General features: G+C 42.9%; 1 protein-coding gene across 4 annotated transcripts in view; it reads left to right on the plus strand.

Moving 5' to 3' along the window:
• The window catches only part of TET1 (tet methylcytosine dioxygenase 1), a 64982-nt gene that overhangs the window by 5844 nt on the left and 39498 nt on the right, over positions 1-19640 (plus strand). For 3 of the 4 annotated variants that reach the window (XM_075717724.1, XM_075717725.1, XM_075717727.1), the window contains exon 3: positions 5973-6023. The exons of the other annotated variant lie outside the window; for it this stretch is intronic. In XM_075717724.1, the coding sequence (XP_075573839.1) occupies positions 5973-6023 (51 nt within the window). The remainder of the gene's footprint in view (positions 1-5972; positions 6024-19640) is intronic. 4 annotated transcript variants of the gene reach the window in all.

Here is a 19640-nt window from a genome sequence, read left to right on the forward strand (position 1 = left end):
TCTGTTCTGGTTTTGAGGTAGGCAAGCAGAAAGAAAGTCCTGTAGCCTTGGGGGGATATGATATATTCCCCTTTGTGGGGGAAGTATATTTTAAGTTATAAAGTTTAGGGAAATAGGTTTAAACAGCTTGGCTGAGAGTTGATTCAAAAACTTCTTTGTGTCTCAACTGCTCCTAAATGCTCTTTTTTTGGGGGGCGGGGGGGGAAGGTGAGGGGAGGGACAGCTATAATGTAACTTGAAATGTATATTAAAACAATAAAGGTGATAGAGACTGATCCCGACTTTTTACGGCAAAAGAGTAGTGACCTTATGTCCTTTTGTATATTTAGTCAGTGGGATTGAAGAAGCTCATGGGAGAGAGTTGGTGGAGTTGAGGTAGGAAGTGATCTAAAAGCCATGTTTTAAAAAGGGTTTTGGCAGGGTGGGTGAAAGGAAGCACTCAGCTTTTCTGTCAACCTTTGTTTTCCAGGCTAAACATACTTCTTTTCTTGTTGCTCAGGCTGACCTTCTCCTTGCAGATTAGCTTTGCCCCTTCACCTTTGTCCTCTTTGGGCGCTCCTTTGGCTTTCTTTATGAGAGATTCCTTGGTTTTATTCTTTTCTTCGGCGGCTTTTTTTTTTTCAGTGTGCTTTTATTTTACTAAACTGGTCGCATTTTGTACAATGCGTTTAGAGCTGCACCAGAGGCCTCCTTCATTTCTTGTTAAATTTCGTATGAAGTTTCAGAGTACTGCATGGAGGAAATGAAGTATTTCTGACATTTAAGAGCATGTCAGGTATTTTCTTATGAAGCTGTATTTGAGTGAAACCCAGTGCCTTTTCAGATATTCCTCGAAGTGAGCCTTGCCTCATTTGCAATCTCTAGAAACCGTGCTCTTGAGAAAATGAAGGAGGAAAGTATTTCTACAAGGTAGATATGTTACGAATGCTCTTTAAAAATGTTGAGCTACAGGGGGAGGTGTTGGGGGATGGGAAACACTCTATCACTCTGTTCAGCAGCTATCCTTTAGATAAGATCGTAGCACTCTGGAAGGGAATCCCATTGTGTTTTCCCAAACTGGTAGGACTGGGACTGCAGCAGCTGGGACTTCTATGACAGTAATGTGTTTCAAATAGAGGGCAGCTGGGGAAAAACCAAAACTGTAGGTCTCTGTCCATGGTATAGAAAGTGAACATAATAATTAAGAGAAACAGCGTTGGCTTCAGTGCATTCCTTGTTCGGAAGAGTCACGCATCTCTCTCATGTTGGTGGAATGTAAGCATTTTTTGGAGGTGATTCACTGGGAGGAGGGTGTAGGGGATAGACATGCTCTGCATGAGCATAGTTGAAACTTTGGTGTTTTGCCTTAAAGGGAATTATCTCTTCTCATTCTAACTAAACAATGCAAAAGTCACAATGAAGTCAATGAGAGCTCTGTGCATTAAATGGCTGTAGGATAGCCAGTGCAGGGGTTGGCAGTCCACGTGTACTGTTTGAAAAACAAAAAGTGCTGTTTGTCCTTAGGAACTTAACGTGGATTTACAGTTACAGGGAGTAAGGCCTGGCTGGTAGAAGCCGTGAATGTAGGCTGAAGTGCCTGTTCCAACACACATGCCCATGTGTGCACAAGCGTTCAACCCTCGGAGAGTATCGGTTGCGTGCTTGGAGCTGGTATTAGTTACGCTACTGTTGTTTTCATTAATTCACACATAATCCAGATAAAGATTTGAAAACTATATTGGACTTGAAAAATATCGCTTAAAAATAACATCCACATAAACCTTCACTGATACTTTTTTACCTTGCTGAATGTAATGGGTTTTGCAGGGCCGTGACATCATGAAAGTCTGGATAAAGCATTGTGGGCTGTAGTTCGCAGCCCCTGTGCACGACAATATTGTTGCATGTAATGCCCCTCTTCCTGAGGGATTCACGCCACGGCTGTGTGGTTAGGAGCTGGTAAAGAAAAAATTCTGAAATACATAGGGGAAACATTTTTTTTTTGCTTACTGAATTTTTTTGAAAGAACAGTCCAGTCGATAAAAAAAAAATGTAAGCAAGCTTTGAAAAGAAGAGGAAAAAGGCTTCATATGGGGTTACTGTCCCTCTTGGAATGAATAATGCGGGAATGCTTCACGGTGAAAAAGAGGGTTTGACAAGTTCACGTACACGAGAGTGTGATGCTTCCACATTTTTGTCATGTCTTTCCAAGACTGCTGTTTTCTGAAGTAGTATAGCAGCTACTGAAGGCTGTTTCACAGCTATTTTCTACCAAAAAGCATATTTAATTTCAAGAAGCGCTCTGCTTTGCTGCCATTGCATCGTCACACGTGTCGAGGCTGTCTGGATGCATTGCGGTGTGGGGCAAGGGTTTTGTAGGCTTCAAAATGAGCACAGAGGAAGGGAAGGTGGTCCATCATTTATTTGATTTTTCTCCTTGGTAAAGGATTCCCATTTTGCACAGGCAGGTGTTGCAGATGTAGCAGCCCACGCTGGGGATGAAAACACTGCCTTTTGGGTGCTTGCGGTCATCGATGGAGCTGACTGTGGTGCACAGTAGTTGTACGTGGTGGTGTGCTGGGCTTCTGGCTGGGCAGGTGGACTCGGATCTCATCTGGCTCCCAGCTGGCCAGCGCTCTCCCGGGCATAGCCATCACCCCAGCCCTGGCCCGGGAGGGTGCCGAGCTGCGCGGCTCCAGTTACCGAGGTGAACTTGCAGGGTTTCATAACATGCCACCGGAGCAAATCTTGCCCAAAAGGCCGTGAACGTACGGGGGCTGCCATAGAGCCGTTGCGAAACCAGCAGGCACGGGGAGCCTTGATCTCCAAAGGCTGCTTTCTGCAAGGTTCGCCAAGGCGCCTGACGCTCTAGGGCCCTACCTGGGCAGGGAGCCCTCTTGGGCTGAAAGCATCTGCCAGGGAGAGCTTTAGTTCGTGTTAGGTAAGGGATCACTAATGGTTTAGTGGGACCTGGAGTCAACACACTGGGGGGAAAAAAAAAAAAAAAAAATCAGGTCACTGAGTGGAAGTTCACTGGGGTTGACCAAGGTGTCTCGAGGCGTCTTATTTAATAGCTGTAATCTGAGTAACATGAAATATTAAATAACAATAAGGGCTGCTTGCTTGTGGGTTTTTAACATGCTGCCGAAAACCCAGACGTATTTAAAAAGGATGCTGCAATTAGAGTTGGTTGGGAACTTTCCAGTAAGCCATTCCTTGAATGGAAAATGCTGATTTAACAGAAAGCTTTCACAGCTACTATCTGTCTCGATGCAACTATTTTTGGGGGAAAGTTTCGCAAGGTTCCAAATGAAGTTTCTGCTTAAAAAGGGGGGAGAGAGAATTATTAGAGCAGCTCGGTGGTTAGGGCATTTTGCCTGATGCAGACCAGGGGCTTGAACTTTGGTCTCCCACATCCCATCTGTCTCCTCTTGAATTTTTGAAAGGTTTGCTCTGCTTTTGGAACGCGACCAAATGTCGAAATCTCAAGAAGAAATAAAAGCAAAATGGAATTCTTGTTTTCTAGCCAGACCTAGTTATAATCAAGAAATTTAGACTTTGTGGTATTTGTTTTACAATAGACTCCAGAAATCTTTAAGCCAGTTAAATTTTAAAACGAGTGCGCATGAAAACACTCCTCTTGAATACGATCGTTGAGAGTCTTGCAAGGGGACGGCACGTGGGCTAGAGGAGTTTGGCGACATGCGGGGCAAAGACGGGCAAAGCTGTGCACAGCCTCCTCTGTGGATGCAGGGCAGCGAGTTGGAGTAGTGCAGTTTGCTCTCATTTTACACACGTGTGCTCCGTGGGTGTGTAAAAATAATTGCAACTCGTGCTGCTTTGCCGTTCTCTCTGATCCTGGGTGTGGACTGTAATGCAGCCTAAATTGCAGGGAAATGGGTTAGTTTGGGGTCTAGTTATTGTCAGAGGATGCGTTTAAGAAGTCGCCTCTTCACTGCTCCTTATTTTCTGCGCCAGTTCTTACAGCTTTTACGGAGAAATTCTTGTTCAGAGAGGTTTCTTTCCTTCCTTGCGTACGAGGACCCATCCTAACAGGAGGGGAAGCTGCCTAACTAACACGGAAACCTGAAACTACCGCTGAAGTGCTGTCCAGTGCACACAACAAATTGGGGACTGAATCCGAATGCTGTGTCTTAGGTTTCTAAGCAAACAAAATAAGTATTTTTTTTTTTAATATTTTTTTTTCCTGGACCGTGAAGCATCTTAAGTAGCCAAAGCTGCAAAGAAGAATCAGATCACTGAGTGTACGTACCTCTCTTGTTTTTATTACGCTTAAAGACCCTTGCAGACGTGTGGTATTTTAGGAAAATATTACAGAGCCGTACTTTTATTTTGCCTGATCCTAAATCCTGTTTAACACAGCGCTCTGGCGCGACAAATGAGGAGCTTTTGAAACAAGGTGGGATCAGACAACAGAAACGGGGAATGTCTTTCTCTTGCTCGATGGATACGCGGCGGAACGAGTCGTGCGTCCGCGTCTGAGCATTTGCACCGCTTACCAGATCTGCAGCAATAACCAGACGGGAATTGCACTTGCAATTTAGCGGTAGATAAAGAAAACAGTTTTAAATCGCAGTTTTGTAGCGCTGCGAAGACGTTTTTGCACGTGTAGCGCGTAAATCCGTGGCCAACTTTCCGGTTTAGATGTCGACTGCAACTCGTTTCAGCCGCTGCGCTGGCCGCCTCGTTGTTTGCCGCCCAGGGCTAGCGAGCGGCTGTGCCATGGGCTGGGGCTCGGCCTGGAACCCGCTGGGAGAGCTGCGACCCCTCCGGCCTTCTTCCATCGGGATGACCGCCTTGGGCAGGTGGAGAGGCGGGGAAATGGTGGCGTGGCCCGCTCGCATCGCCGTCGGTTTGCAGCAGGTGCTTGGTTAGGTGCTGTGGGGAGAGGCGAGAGGGGGCCTTGTCTTGCGGCGGGGCCCTGGGGGGTCGCCCGCAGCAGGCTGTGGCGGGCGGGCGGGCTCCCTGCGAGCCCCCTGGCTTTCGGCTCTGGGCTCCTGGGCGCTCCTGGGCCCGGGCAGAGTTTTTGGAGGCGTGCAGCGGGTGCCTTGGCTCGGGGCAGCCGGTGAAGGCCGGCCCTGGGCGAGGAAGGCGCCGCTTCCTCCGCCTGAGCGGCGATGTCCGGGGGTGGGGAGCGTTACCGGGGACCCCGCTGGCCCTGCCTGCGCGTGCACGTCTCTGCGCGTGCGGGGGTGGCTGCGTGCGTGCGTGCGTCCTCGTCTGACCCCGCGTGCAGCGGCCCTGGCAGAGCCGAAAGACGCCCCCCCCCCCCCCCCCGAACCCCATCACCACCACCAGCACCGCCTCCCCCGGGGCCGCTGCGCGGGTGGGCGCGCACCCCCGCCGCCGCCCGCCCGGGCCGTGCACGCACCCGCGGGCGGGCGGCTCCGCATCCGGAGGCGCGGGCGGTCCGTGCCGCCTCTTGCCGGCGGCCGCGGCGCCCGCACAGGAGCCCCTTTGTTCGGGCAGGGCCGGCGCGAGCGCGGGAGGAGGCCCCGCGGGGGGGGGGGGGGGGGGGGGGGCGCGGGCGCTGCTGCGGGTCCGCGGCCGCCCCCATTGGCTGAGGGCCGGCCCGCGGCTCCTCGCGCCGGCGGCGCGCGGGCCGGTGGGCGGGGCGCGGCGCGGCGCGGCGCCGAGAGCCGCACGAGGCTCGCGCCCGCGACGCCGCCTGGAGGAGGGCGCCGCTGCGGCAGGAAGCAAGATGGCCGCCCGGGGGGCGCCGCTGTGAGGAATGCGGGGCACCAGCGAGGCCGGCTCCGGGGGGGCGGCGGCGGGGCCTCTCCCCTCGGCCCTCTCCGGCGACGCCGCGCGTCGGGGTGGCGGTGGAGGGGCCGCGTAGAGCCTCCGTCAGCCCTCTAAAGTGCCGCATGTAAAGCATTCTGGGTGTTGCAGAAATAGCGCAGTTTGATCATAAAATCGGAGGTGCCTGCCTTTGTGACCACAACTTATTCTGCAATTTGATGTTTTTTTAGGTTCTAACTGAAAACAAAAGGCCTCAGAGGAGGAAGCAAAGAGTGTTAAAGGTAACCGACGATCGCTTTAATATTTATCCCCTCCCGTTGTAAGCAGCATTTTCTTGTCATGTAGGCTAGGAAACCAAAGGGTTAATTTCTGGGAAGCGGCGCTTTCCAGCTATTCAGGAGATTAGCTAATTTTAAAAGCACAGAACACGTTCTTTTTTTCTTCTTCCCCCCCCCCCCCCTTCTCTTTCTCTCCAGCATGTTGTATACATATTTGAATCTTTCTGCACAAGTCTGCAGACCCAAAAGTTTGCGTTCCAGGGTGTTGAAGATTCACTTTAATTTCCTCTATTCCTAGTTTCATACTTCCAGAGGTAACAGTTGAATGGTGGTGGGGCTTTTAGCATACAGATTTTACGGCATCTGAAATTTAATGCGAGAAGGCGATGTTCTAATGCAAACCACATTAACAAAAGTGGAAATTTTACGTGGACGTTACTGTAGTTTTGATTTCCTTTTTTCTTTAAACTTTAGAACACCTCAAGTGAAACTGAAAATTCTGTAAACTTACTTTGGCTTCACGTGGTAACACGTTTCTTCAAGATTTTTAAGATGGCTATCTTTCGTGATGACAAAAGATTGGTGTTTCAAATGGAAATGTTTTAGTTTTTATAACAAAACGCAGACTTGTTACACTCATGGCTAATGTCTTTTAAAAAAAAAAAGGTACCAGGTAACACATGGGTATTGTATCTTTCAGTTAGTCTTTAGAATATTTTGAATAGAAATGAATCAGTTCTGTTGTTTCCAACTAACTTGTTGGAGGATGGATGGTGCAAGTAAGATGGATGGTACATGTGAGATGAAGCTAAGGAAAATGAGAAGAAAAATAGATGTTATTAAACTTACTTTGTAGAACCATCCTCTTACACCATTACTAAATGTAATATAAGGTAGTTTAGTATTGTTTCAGTACATTAAAATTTCAGAAGTTGTTGGACATAGCGGATTTGATAAATGCTGAATGTCTGTAGTGTAATTTTATTTGAAAACATCCCAATTTCTTATCGGTTTTGGCTTCACTGTACACGTTACAGAAACTTGGTTAAAGGAGATATATTTTTGTAAGACGAAGCAAAGTTAAAAGTTAAGGTTATTTGTTCCTTGGTTAATCTTATTTGACTTGCAAGTACGTCCAACCTCAAGAGCGTTTCATGTGGGAGTAGTTGTGCGAGCTACCTCCTGTATGCTAAGAGTAGTTGTGGTTGTACAACACTAGCAAATGCTTTTTTCCTTTCATTAAATCAATTAATCCATTAAAAAATTAGCATTTTTCATTGTCATGGATACGCTTTTAATTACTTATTTTAATTACTGCCACTCTTGCAACATGGCGCATAGGTGTAGTTGAAACTTTAGCATTTGTTCATTCTGTGTTTTGTGCGGTTAAGTTGATAGCAGCATGCAAAATAAAGACTGTTTGGAAATGAGTCATTCAGCTTTGTAAGGTGTAATTGGTATGACACCTGTCAAGGTGTGAAAAATCTTTTTTTTTTCTTTATTTTTTTTGTGATGGGCAGATATGTTGCATTGGGCATCTGTCTATAGTAGAGGTTCATAGTGGGTCTTCAGTTTTTTCTCTTTGAGTTCGTTTTACCACTGTTTCTGATTTGATGGCAGGGCAGGTTGCTATGTAATATGATGCTGTCATTCCTCTCCTTCCCAAAAAGCCTTCTGAAGAGTTGGGTTTTTTTCCTTGGCTCTTAGATGGAAAGGCTTGTCTGTTTTTGTGTGTGCATAGTATCACATGTTAGTCCTTGGACTTGTGTTTATTTCTGGTTTGACTTTTCCTTTGCTGAATTGATTCTGCAGTGTTTCCTCTCTGGTTTTGGATACTGTTCTTTGTGTTTTCTAGTATTTGTTTTGTGGTGCTGAAGTGTGTTTCATAAGAGTTTATTCACTTGTGTGCACCAAGTAAGGCGTGGTACCCCTGAAGTCATCTCATGAAACATCTAGGTTGGGGTTGGTGGGGTTTTCCTTTGGTTTTTGGAGGGGAGGAGAGAGGTTGGTCATCCTAAGTTAGGTTTCATCTCTCTCTCAGCTGCAGTCAACTTAGCAAAAGCTGTGTAATTTGCAGACTTCTTCACAACGGCGTTTTTAGAAATAAGACATTCTGGCATATGACTCTCTCTAATCCGGCTTCTGCTATTGGTGGGACTGCCATGTAAGGAGGGCATCTGACCAGCAGCACTTTCAAAACTTCAGAATATTCCCCCCCCCCTTTTTTTTTCCTTTGTATTTTGCTTCAGATAGTATTGTAAATTTTCTGAAAGGAGGATTTGTAGTACTCTCTTCCAATAATACATGGAGTTAGTATTTCTCTAATCCTAAGTTTTATAGGTGCACATTTACTTACTTGAAGGGCTCATGCCCTTTCTAATGGTGCTTCTTGGGACCAACTTGTTTATGAATTCTTCTGTACAGGGTGAAAATAAGCAATGCTTTCCTGTTGAAAACAGGTTGGACAGATATAAACATTAAGGCTAAACGTGATACCTACTATTACAGTGTACCTTTCATTTACTATTTGTCATTTTCCACACTTGTGTTTTAGTGCTCCTTTCTGGTTATCGTAGAAGGATTCATTTAGGAAATTATTCTGTGCCATAAATACTGTATTAGGTTCTCCATGTTTATTTTGAAAGAACGTCTGAAATATTCATCACTTGAAGCAAGCAAATGCTCATTGAAGAAAGAGTCTTTGTGATTTCATGGTAATGGATATTAAGGAAGGAATAGACTCCTGGTTTTCATTTATATTGTGTGTTTTCCCCAGTTAAGCAGGCAGTTGCTTAATTTTATTTCTGATAATGGAAAGTCTATATAAAGGGATTCATACCTAAAAATTTATTCGCCTGCATTTCAAAAGGCGTGTTATACACCCTGCTTCACTTACTATCGGTTTCCTTTTAGCCACTTAGCAGTGTTCTCACTGAGTTTGGGCACTGCAGTGCACCTCTCCTTAACAGTGGGGAAATGTTTGCAGTCGCATGCAAGTTTATTAACACAGAGCTCGGAAGAACAGGACAGTTGAACGTGGCATCATATTGTCAGGGAAATCTACAGTTACCAAGTATAGACAGCAGTGGCACCAGTAAGGAAACCTCCCACAGATCAAGATGCGGCTGATGAAGAAGTGCAGTCCGTGGTCTTCCTACTAGGGTCTGTGGAGCCAAGGCTACCATTTGGATGGCTGCAGATGTTTGCTGCGTTGATGGAGATTAAAAAAAAAAAAAAAGACAACCAAAAAAAAAGGGGATGGGGGAGGGAAGAGACTGTGGGAGAGATCCAGAATAATATATGCAGTGTTAAGTGAGTATTATAACTGCATGCGCATTCTTTGTTCTTTGACTGGTTCTGTTTGCGTGTTTATGCGTAAACACTATAGTGGTAATTGCGTGCGCCAGAAAAGTGCGAACGATGCCTGCTAAACTCTGTAAAACCAGTTCAGTTTAAGCCAAGCCAAAAGCTAGAGATGACTCAGTATCTAGAACTTTTGGGTTGTTTATAAATATCATATTAGGAACCGGTAAAAGTGTCATTGTCAGCAAAGCTACAAGTATATACTTGAGTACTCTCTTAGTTTTTCTTCTCCACACGTACAAAGCATAGTCTCTCTTATCAAAAACAACTTTAAAATACCAAGTTGTTTTGGCAGCCCTGCTGTTGCCCTTTTTACAATGCAGTTGTAGTTTTGCTGTTTAAAGAAATTAAAAATACACTTTTTTTGTCAAGCTCATGCATGTGTTAGTAAGAGTTAAGGAAAGTAACCGCTAATGTTCATGATAAATCTCTGAGTGAGCATGGATTAAACTGATTTTGAACATACATCCTAAATTGTGGTGTATGTTTTTAGTGCAAAATATCTGCCAGAATATTTAGCTGGAAGAAATTAAATTTTATTACTTTTTTCCTCTTTTAAAATAAGATATGAGCAAGTCAATGGATGGAATTGCACTGCAGTGGAATTTTACAGAGGAAGGCGGCAGAATAGTGTAATACAAGTTGGAAAGGATGTTGTCCAGAAAATACTTACCTTATTCCTTGTGTTATTTAAAGGGACATTATCACCTTGGAAAGTATTCCTTCAGTAAATACCCATTAAAATTGCTTTGAGTACTGGTTGAAAGTGTCTGCCTATTTCTTACTTGCCTTTTTTCTCCCTTTTTTTTTTGATAGGGAGAGCTTTTGGTATGCGAGTAGCCTACACAAATTAGTTAACTTTTATTTTTAAAAAATAAATACGTAACTTAGTTGTGAACTTAGTTTAAAAAACGTAGATGTCATTTTTTGAAGGAAATGTTATTCTGATTTTGACCTTTTTCAAGCTGGATGTGTGTCTGTCTAAACGGGATTACATTTTTTTTTGCTCTTGATGCACGCAGGCATGATTGTGGTTGTAGTTTAGTAGTGCGCTTCCACGTGCAGCCTTTCCAGCCCTTCCACGTGAATGCGCTCACGTGAGCATACGAAGCACTTCCATATTTTGTTTGTACAGTGCTGCTAAGACTACTCATGTATGTAGACATTTTTTGAATGGAATCCTAACAAAGAAGGCCTTTGTAAATGGTCTGTAAATTATTAACCTTACTCTAGTAATTTTCTAATCGTTAATTTTTCCAGCCAGTTTCTGGGGGAGTTGAAGCCTGTCCCTTGTGGACTTTTTCCTGCCGTGCAGAGTGAGCTGGACAGGGTGCAGAGACGTGCTCCTTGCCTTGTCCCTGTTCCCAGAGCTCCCTCTCCCATCCACCTCCTCCTCAGGACCCCCGTGCCGCTGGCCCGGCAGCTCTGTCATGCTGCTCTTTGCCCCCACAAGCCAACTCCCCAAAATGTCAAAGGAAGAAAGGGACGCTGTCCTTTGAGAGGAGGTAGAGGGTTTTGTGTTTTAACTCGTTTCTTGCTGTAGCAGAGCAATTGGGAGGTTAGTGCCACTCCTCCTCAGGGAATGGTGGAGGCAGAGGCACAGTGAGGCTGGGAGGTGTTGAGTAAGGCCAGGCCAGTGGTTTTGGAGGGTTTTTGTACGTTTTGAATCACTACTTATTTGTAAATCTTGACTCTCACTGTGTGTTCTGATGCAGTGCTGCGTCTTCCACTTCAGTGGATTTAGAGGTGGAGCTTCTTAAAAAGGTAGAAAATGCGTTTGTCATCAAAACTGTCATAAAACAATCAGTAAAAGTAACGTAGTTTGTGGGAAGGGTGGAAAATGCATAGATGATGGTCAGATACATAGGTATATCCATACAGCGTTTAGGTGTTCTTAATGAAGTTACAGCATTATGAAATAAACACTAGTTTCCTATTCCAGGTATGTAGTTTTGTTGATATTATTTGTATTCACTACTGAATTATGAGCTTTATTGAATACTTGCACTTGCTGCAACAACTGTACATATTGAAATAATTGAGATGGTTTTGCAAATTCCAGAAATCTGTTGTCAACGTTTGCTGTTTGTCCACACGTTTATAGATAGTAGTATCTAGAAAATACTTTGAAAATGGGCATTATTTGTTTAGAGTCCGATAATGTATTGCTAAGCAAGTTTGTTGATGGTTTTTAGTAACCAATGTGGGAGAAAACCAGTGAGAAGCCTCAAACTTACCTGAGTGGCACCAGATTTTCACTTTTGTGTTTTTTTCTTTCTGCGATGTTACACTAAGATTTTTATATTCAGTGTTACTGAGTATGAGAAAGTTAATTGAGCAGATACTGCTGCAGCAGACTTTCCCATAGACATCAGTAGGAGTCTTGCCTAGGTAGAGACCAAAAGATTTCATTCCTACTAAAATAAATTCGTAATTATAGGATTTCATTTGGGAGGTGAGAAGAATCCATGCATTCTTATAAAGGCATTTTCTTTTTATATGTCAAATGCATGAAACTTAAGCAATATCAAGAAAACAGAAATTACATATAAAGAACTAACAATCACTTTTCATTAACTTATGTCAAATTAGTATATAGAATATATTTGGCTGTCCTTATTGTCCTAATAGCTTTAATGTTAAGCCTTTTGGAATATTAGGATTTTTCAGGGCTGACTTAAAATTGAGTGGTTTGTGTCTTGACACTTGACTGAATTCCTTTCTCAGTCAGTTTTTTGCTGGTGTTGTCTGTATTGTATTATAATTTAATTGATGCTCTGTAGTAAAATTTGGCTCTATGTTTAATTTTCCTAAAATAAAGGTTTTGCTGAGCTTGTGAATAAGAGGGAAAATTTCTGTGTATTTAAAAATATAAGGCATTTACTTTTGTGGCAGATGACTGCTGTGTGAATTCTGCAGTGCAAACACCGCTGTTGTTGCAGTGCTGCTCCAGAACAACGTTGCTGTTGTTCCAGTATGTGAATGAAAGTTGGTACTCCTGTAAAGAGAAAGTGGAGGTACATACGGGGTAAATTCCATTTTGAGCTTTATTTAAAACCATAGGTGTGCTAGCTCTGATAGAGACAGAAGAGAAATGTAATTTGCCATTTTTTAGGCTTTTTTCCTCGTGAGAATAAGCAAAACATAGATGCAAAATCCTGAATAGTGCTGCAGCCTTGTAGTTTGGTGGCTTAAGTGATCAGCATGACTATTTTTCTTTCTTTTATCTGAATTACCTTTAGCTGTTCCTCTGACATACCTGTCACCAACTTTTCTGTTGCTAAAGAGTATTAGTTACTCCTTTTAGTCTTGTGGTCCCTCATCAGCTTTAAAACCAGGCTCGAGTGTACCCGTAATAGAGATGTTTAAATTTGGAGAAGACTTGTATGTGACTTGTTGCGATATGTACTTGGGACCTGTGCTGGGAAAACAGGATATACGTGTGTGAGGGCTGATGAGCATTGCTAACCTTAGCTGATCTGGTCTTGAGAGCAGCTACCAGCGTGTAGCAACTTGTAAATAATATAACTGGTTGTACAACAGATGGTTAGGCACTTAAACCGGGCCCTAAATTTAGGAGTTGAGTATCTTCCTGGTTAGATTATGGGAACTGAAAAGTTAGTTACCTTAGCAGTTCAGATCTTTACTGAACTGAAACGGAAGGAAAATTATTAACTTGCATCAGTTTGGTTCACATATGATAATGCCAAATTCTTTGCTCTTTCTCTGTCCTGCTGTAAAAATGTGCACCATAGTTCCAGTCGGGACTTATCTGGCCTTAAGTTAAAGTCATTGAGTCTTGTTATACTTTTGTCTGCTGGAACAAGGAGCCTTCTGTTACCAGCTTTCTTTTCCACATGGACTTAGCCACAGTTTGTGGCTTTTCAATTTTCTTTGGTAAATTGCAGAGAGTAGAGACTGAACTTGAGGCTTTTACTTCAAGATGTTTCAATCCTTTGTCACTCTCATGGTCCTCCAAGCCCTCTCCAGCATATCAATGTCTTGCTTGAATTGGGTATGCCAGAACTAGATGCTTTATTCCACTGGCAGGTGCAAAAGTGCCAAGTACAGGGTAGAAAGTAACCCGTCTTTTCCTCATTATATTGTTATTTATGCATCCAAGAATCTCACTCACCGTTTTGGCCGTAAAGTTGCACTAGGAGTTTCTATAGTTACTGTGCAGTTGATCATTGACCATGTTAATGTCCTCCTTAAAGTCACTGCTTTCTAAGATAGAAACCTGCGTTTTGTAAATATAGTCCCATGTCTTTGTTGCTAGGTACACAGTTTCACCTTTAGCTGTATTGAAATGTGTGCGTGCAGCTGGCTTGCCGGTTAATTCAGGAAGCAGCATGTCTGATCTTTTTCGTTATTTGCTGTTTTTCTGTCAGTATTAATTTCACTGTTCTTTCAGGTCGTTGCTAAAAATGTTATATAGAGCTGTGATCTGTTCCCTGCAGACCCTGTTATGAACACTGATGATTCTCCATTTACAGTTCAGGGCCAGGGAGTACTTTCTTAATGCTATGGTGATGGTTTCATAAATGAGTAGACCACAAGACACATTAGCTAGGATGGATAAATTCAAAGGCTGAATTTCTTTCATCTTTGCGTTTGAGTTAAAGCGCATCAGGGGAAGGTTGTATTTGGGAATACATATTGCTGCTGATTGTATCATTTGTCTTTTGTGGCTTAATTGAGTGCTGCATTTTCCAAAGCTGCAAGTGTCTCTTTGAGTGCTCAGTTTCAATGTTGGAGACAAATGATTGAGTAATTCAAAACACAAGTAAAAAACAAACCAAACCAAACCCCAAAACCAAACAAAACAAAAACCACCAAGCACCATGCTTGTTTATGTTTTCTTCTGTGGCGGAAAAAGTACTGTAATGTTTGGGGCTTTTTTCCTTTCTTAACATATCCACTTCTTGGGTGCCTGTGTAGGAGAATGGGGCGTCCTTCACTCTGGGTTTTGGTGTGTTTTTTTTTTTCTTTGTCTTGCTCCTGTTTTGTAGCTTTCACAACCTAGAGTTCAGGATTGATGGAAACAATAATTTGAGTTTGTGGCTGAGGGAGCCTATTTCCAAGTAGTAATCCAATAAATACACTTCTCTGGGGGTCACCATTTGAAGCCTTTAGAGCCAGAATTAGTATCCTGTAGTTTTTGATTTTGTTAGTAAGTGCATCCTTTAGGGTCTGATACTGTAGATCTTCTTTGTAAGTGGTCTCACTGAAGTTGTACGCAAGGTGGGCAGGAGGCCTGTGGTAATGGTGTAGGAGAGAAAATGAACAAAGATGTAAAGACTTTAAGGCCATAATGTACTAATTCCTCATGGAAAGGCAAGATAAGGAACTTTTCTGGTGGGAAGGCTGCCTGGTGTTTGAAGAGCGTAGCAAAGAGGATATAAATGGAGATAAAACAGAGATGAAACTGGGGAAAGAGCTAAGCCGTAGCTTGGAAAATTTCGTTGCTGCTGTGGATATGGATATGAAAAAAACCAAAATACACCATCAACTAGAGCAGACTTTCCAGCTGTTGTAAGATCCAGTGTGAAATGGTACCTGCTGTGATACTCAAGTTGGTGGCTTTGGGTGGATTTGATACTCGGGGGCAGGGGAGTTGGGAGTGAGGGGGATCTCCCCAGGAAAGCAGGGGCGTCCCGGGTCGGGTCGCTTTCTCCAGATTTGCAGAATCCCCTTGTTCCCCTGAGGTTCCGTATAAACCAGCCTCTCTGCTAAAACTTGTCTGCATCATTTTGCCAAGAGTAAAGGTTACTTGCTTTGATTGCGGCAGCTTCTGAAATGCAGAATTACTACCTGTCCTGTTCCTCAGTGCCAGCTGTGAACACTGTTCTTTTGAGGAACACTCTTGAGGAACAACACACCTTGTATATGCAGGCTGTGTTACATTAATAAAGGGCCCCGATCTGTTTATCTGCATGAAGGCCTATAGAAAATGTGCCTTACCTGAGCCGCCGTAGAAGCGCGGTATACTAAGAGACTGTTTCGTGTCCATGGTTGCTACACAAGTGTGGTGGCAATCGCTTTATGCCTCTGGTGAGGTTCGTGGGAATACGCCCCAGCTTGCGGCTTGGCCCCTGCTCAGCTGTTCTCCGCTCTCTGCTGGTAGCCTGCTCGGAAACCCTGCTCAGGCTGCGGTCCTGGGCAGCAGCTTAGAGCCTGTTGCTGTTGTCTGCTTTAAGGTAGCCAAACTTGAAGCAGTGTGGTCTTAAATAGACGTTTATCCTTAAATGTGTTATTGTATCTGCATTTATTTTGGAATGCAAAAATTTGGCTGGACTTAGAAGGTGGCCTGCACTTTCCACAGCATCCCACCTTACATTCATCTCTGTTCTAACCAGTGCATGGCTTCTTACATAGCACTCAGCATAAGCAACTGTTTCTCCACACCTGTGCTGTCTCCCTATCCCCTGTCCTGTCCATATCATACCTCCTTATCCCTGTATGTTGGTCCTGTACAGTGCAGGTCCTGGATTCCACTGAACTTCCCGCGTGTCCTGGGGAGGAGACGCTAGGGAGTAGGAATAAATTGTGTAAGAGTAAATTGCTGCTGGTCAGCTGGCTGGTGCTTTCTTATCTCGTGGTGAAGCGGTGACATCTGACAGTTGGACCACGAATAAAACACCCTGTTCGAATGTTAGATGAAGTATGTGTGGGTTTTTTTCCAAACAGTTTTTCTGAAAGAAAACTTCTGTTGTGGTATTTGAGCTCTGAGGATCTGCCAGCTCTGTGCCAACGTGGAAGGGCATGTGGGGCTGGCTACGTGGCTGCAGACACTGCAGCAGGATCCAAACTTACCCATTGCACTGTAATGGAAAAGAGATGCAAAGTGCAAGTGCTTCTCACCCACTCGTCCTTTTATGTTGATGAATGTTGTGACCTTGGAAGAACTGCCTTTTGGGTCATCCTGGTTATTGGCACAAGCTAGGAGGTGCAAGTATTTTTTTGATCTGTTGGGTACTGTATTCTCATGGGGACCTGGGCAGAATCCTACAGGGAGGGCTAGTTAGGGGGACTTGGCACTGGTTATCGTGTAACTTGCCATGACTTGTTTGTAGAGCCATTTTATCAGTAGTTGATCTGGGCATCATGTGTTATTTCTGGTTCACGGGAGTAATTGTTTCTGGTTGTGGCCTTTAGTACAATGTGTGTTGTTACCCCCTATAGAGGTTTGAAATGAGAGACATAAACCTATGGCCTGCTCTCTGTTGTACAGAAGATGTGGAAATGTCTTTGGGGTAGGGTAGCTTTAGCATTGTGTTTTGATTGTGAATTGGTGAACTCTCCGCATTACCTCAGAGGCATCTTGTGTTAAAAGAAAAGTTTAATATTAAAGCCCGACCCTCTTCAGAATGGTGAAATGATTTGCTGTAACTGGCTTTTCATGTGTGCTGGAAGCATTAGCTCACAGTGAATTTTTTTTTGTGTGTGTGTGTGTATAAGAGATAATGTCTGATTGAAGTTTAAGTAATACAGCGATGGCTACAGCAGGCTGTACTCTGTGGTTCCTGTCTTAATAGCACTAACTACTGCAGAGTCTAAGCTTGAGCATGATTTGTTAGTGTTTTCTATCTCCAGATAGAGTAGTGCTCTCCTTAATGAGGAAGAGAGGAAATTACTTTTATTGATCCGGTTTATTCTTCAGCTTTTCATTACACTTGTGTAAAAGATTTAAAAATCAATCAGATCAGACTTATGGGCTTAACTTCCATGAATTTTAAGACTGTTGCTTGGAGTCGTGGTATCCTTGTCTGTGGTTTTTACTACAACTTTTTTGAGTCCTGATTCAGGACTTGAAGATAGATTGCTCCTACATCGTTCAGCTGCAAAAGGTTTTTGCTGAGCTATTACTTTTGGTCTGCCAGACTTACATTGAGGAGAAGAATCAAATGAGTTCTGCCCCGGCTAGTATGTCTGCATTTCTTTTTATGTTGGGAAACAATAACTTCACATATTAAACAGAAAAGGCCACTGGAAAGTCTGGTAAGAGAAGGAAGAAAAAGGTATTTTTTTAGGATTCATTGCACTTCAGTAACAGAATTGCTCAAAAGGAAGAGAGTTTGATTTTAAAATATATCTGATTTTATGATGATATTTATTCTTTGTGCGGAAAAATAAAATATGAACCAAATCATGCCAATGATATGATTCATCTGGTTCTTTTTTCTTCCTCATTGTATGTGGGCAGCTTCCAGTAATGTTAGTGGAAATTATGATGTATGAGGAATAATTTTATTTTAAAAGTAATCCCACTTTACTGCTGGGATTGCTGGGGTCTTATGGGGACATAGCCCTGCACCTGTGCACTACTAGCAGATTAGGGAATATCTTGAGTATTTTTGAGCATAAGAGTGCTTTTTGGTCAGATGAAAATATTTTATTGTGGAACAACATAGTTAAGAGAGAAGTGTCATGACATTTTTGCACTTTGAGTACTGTCAGTGGACTCTGTGTCAAATCTCATCTCTGCTGATCATGGATGAACCCTCCTGCTTCCCCCTACCTCTCATTACTCTCAATTTTCCAGGCTTAGATTTTTTTTTTTTTAAAACGTATTGACTGACGCCCTCTAAAAATGAAGGGAATACAAAAATGTGTTGTGTTGAAAATGTACAAATGCTGGGGAATTATTTTAATCGCTTTGCTTCTATTGCCTTGGCCTCCCAATTGTCTAAATAATTTTTAATAACAGTTCTACATGGTTGGGACAACTTTTGGACTGATAGAGATGTTGGATACACTTTTGCTGAAAAAACCAAGCAATTTCATATCCTAGTTCTTTCTGAAGTTAAATGAAGGTAATTGAAATTCAGCTTTTGCACGGGTATAGAATTGTGGGGTTTTACTTTTCTGTGGTGGACCCTTAAAATGCTTTCTGGTACAGTTGCAGAGGCCTGTGTAATGCATTTACCCCTGCTAACAGTAGAGCTGCTTAACTGCTTTTGTGGATCTCTTAAAATTGCTCAGTGATCCCCTGGGTCTGTGGATCATTGATTGAAAATCGCCAGGATCCAGAGGAGTTCAGGCTCACAGACCATTAGTGAGCATCTGTGTGTAATGAAAAAGCATTAAATAAGGTATCTTTCTTTCTTAATGTAATTTCCATAGGTTTGACTTAGCTGCGTTGATGCTGGACGTGTTTTTACGTAGCATTTCCATGAGAATTTATGATGCCTCTCATCATATCTGGGGCATGCTATGGATTCCCAGATTTGTTTTCTATGACTCGGGAGTCAGTTGTGAGGTGAACACGGGGCTCCAGATGGAGCTGGTCCGTATGCCTTGTTTTGCCTGGGGGGGTTCTGGCAATTCCATTTGATGGTTATGATTAATCATAGCTCTATTTTGCATTTGTTCTTCTGAGTTATTTTCTCCGAGAGGTCCATCCGCTTTAGTTGGTATGATCACAAAAGCATGTCTGATTTGACTGAATGTTTTATATTAAACTGGATGCTGTTTGCTGGGAACTGCTAAGATGTACCATGCCAACGTATGGTTAATTAACCAGTTGTATTGCTTATATCTGATTTGAAAAGCAGTACTGGTTTTCTTGTTAAGTAGGGCTTACGGCTACAGATTATTTAAATAACTGTTAGATGCTACAATAAGATTGAGTACCAGCACTATCTGTTGTGACTTAAAATTATCTTTAAAAGCAAATTTAATATAAATAGAAATAAAATTTGATTAATGTAATAAAAATTGGATTCCTGCCTTTATTGCTGTTTCTGCCTGAGTTCCTTCCTTAGTATTTTTTTTTAACCTAAATTGCATAATTCCTTACTTCATATCCATAATATTATCTTAAGGCCCATATACATGTTCTTTCCAGGACACAGTATTCTGACTCTATCTAGATTTTGACATTATTTCAACCACATGAATTGCATAGTATCAGTGAAGATGAGGAGTACATTTATCCAAATACTAGAATTTAGAGTTTACTAAAATACTGCAAAGGATAGCTTACATGAGACTGTTCAGAAACCTGGAAGTTACCCTTTGAACACAGTGTTTGGAGGGTAACTTTCAGGTGAGCTAATGTTAATTGACTTATTATCCGTTTCGGCTTAGGTTTTGTCATTTTTTTTAAGGACTTGAAACTAAGCCTGAAAACCAGCCATTCTTGCTAGAGTGTCCAGCCAAGTGTTGCATCAGTTTATTGGTCTAGCCAAATTGGTATAATGATACCAAATTGCTACTAAACTTTCTGTGGTACAAGCCTTTAGATTTCAGTCC

Source organism: Pelecanus crispus, chromosome 10 (genome assembly GCF_030463565.1).
Source record: "Pelecanus crispus isolate bPelCri1 chromosome 10, bPelCri1.pri, whole genome shotgun sequence".
NCBI lineage: Eukaryota > Metazoa > Chordata > Aves > Pelecaniformes > Pelecanidae > Pelecanus > Pelecanus crispus.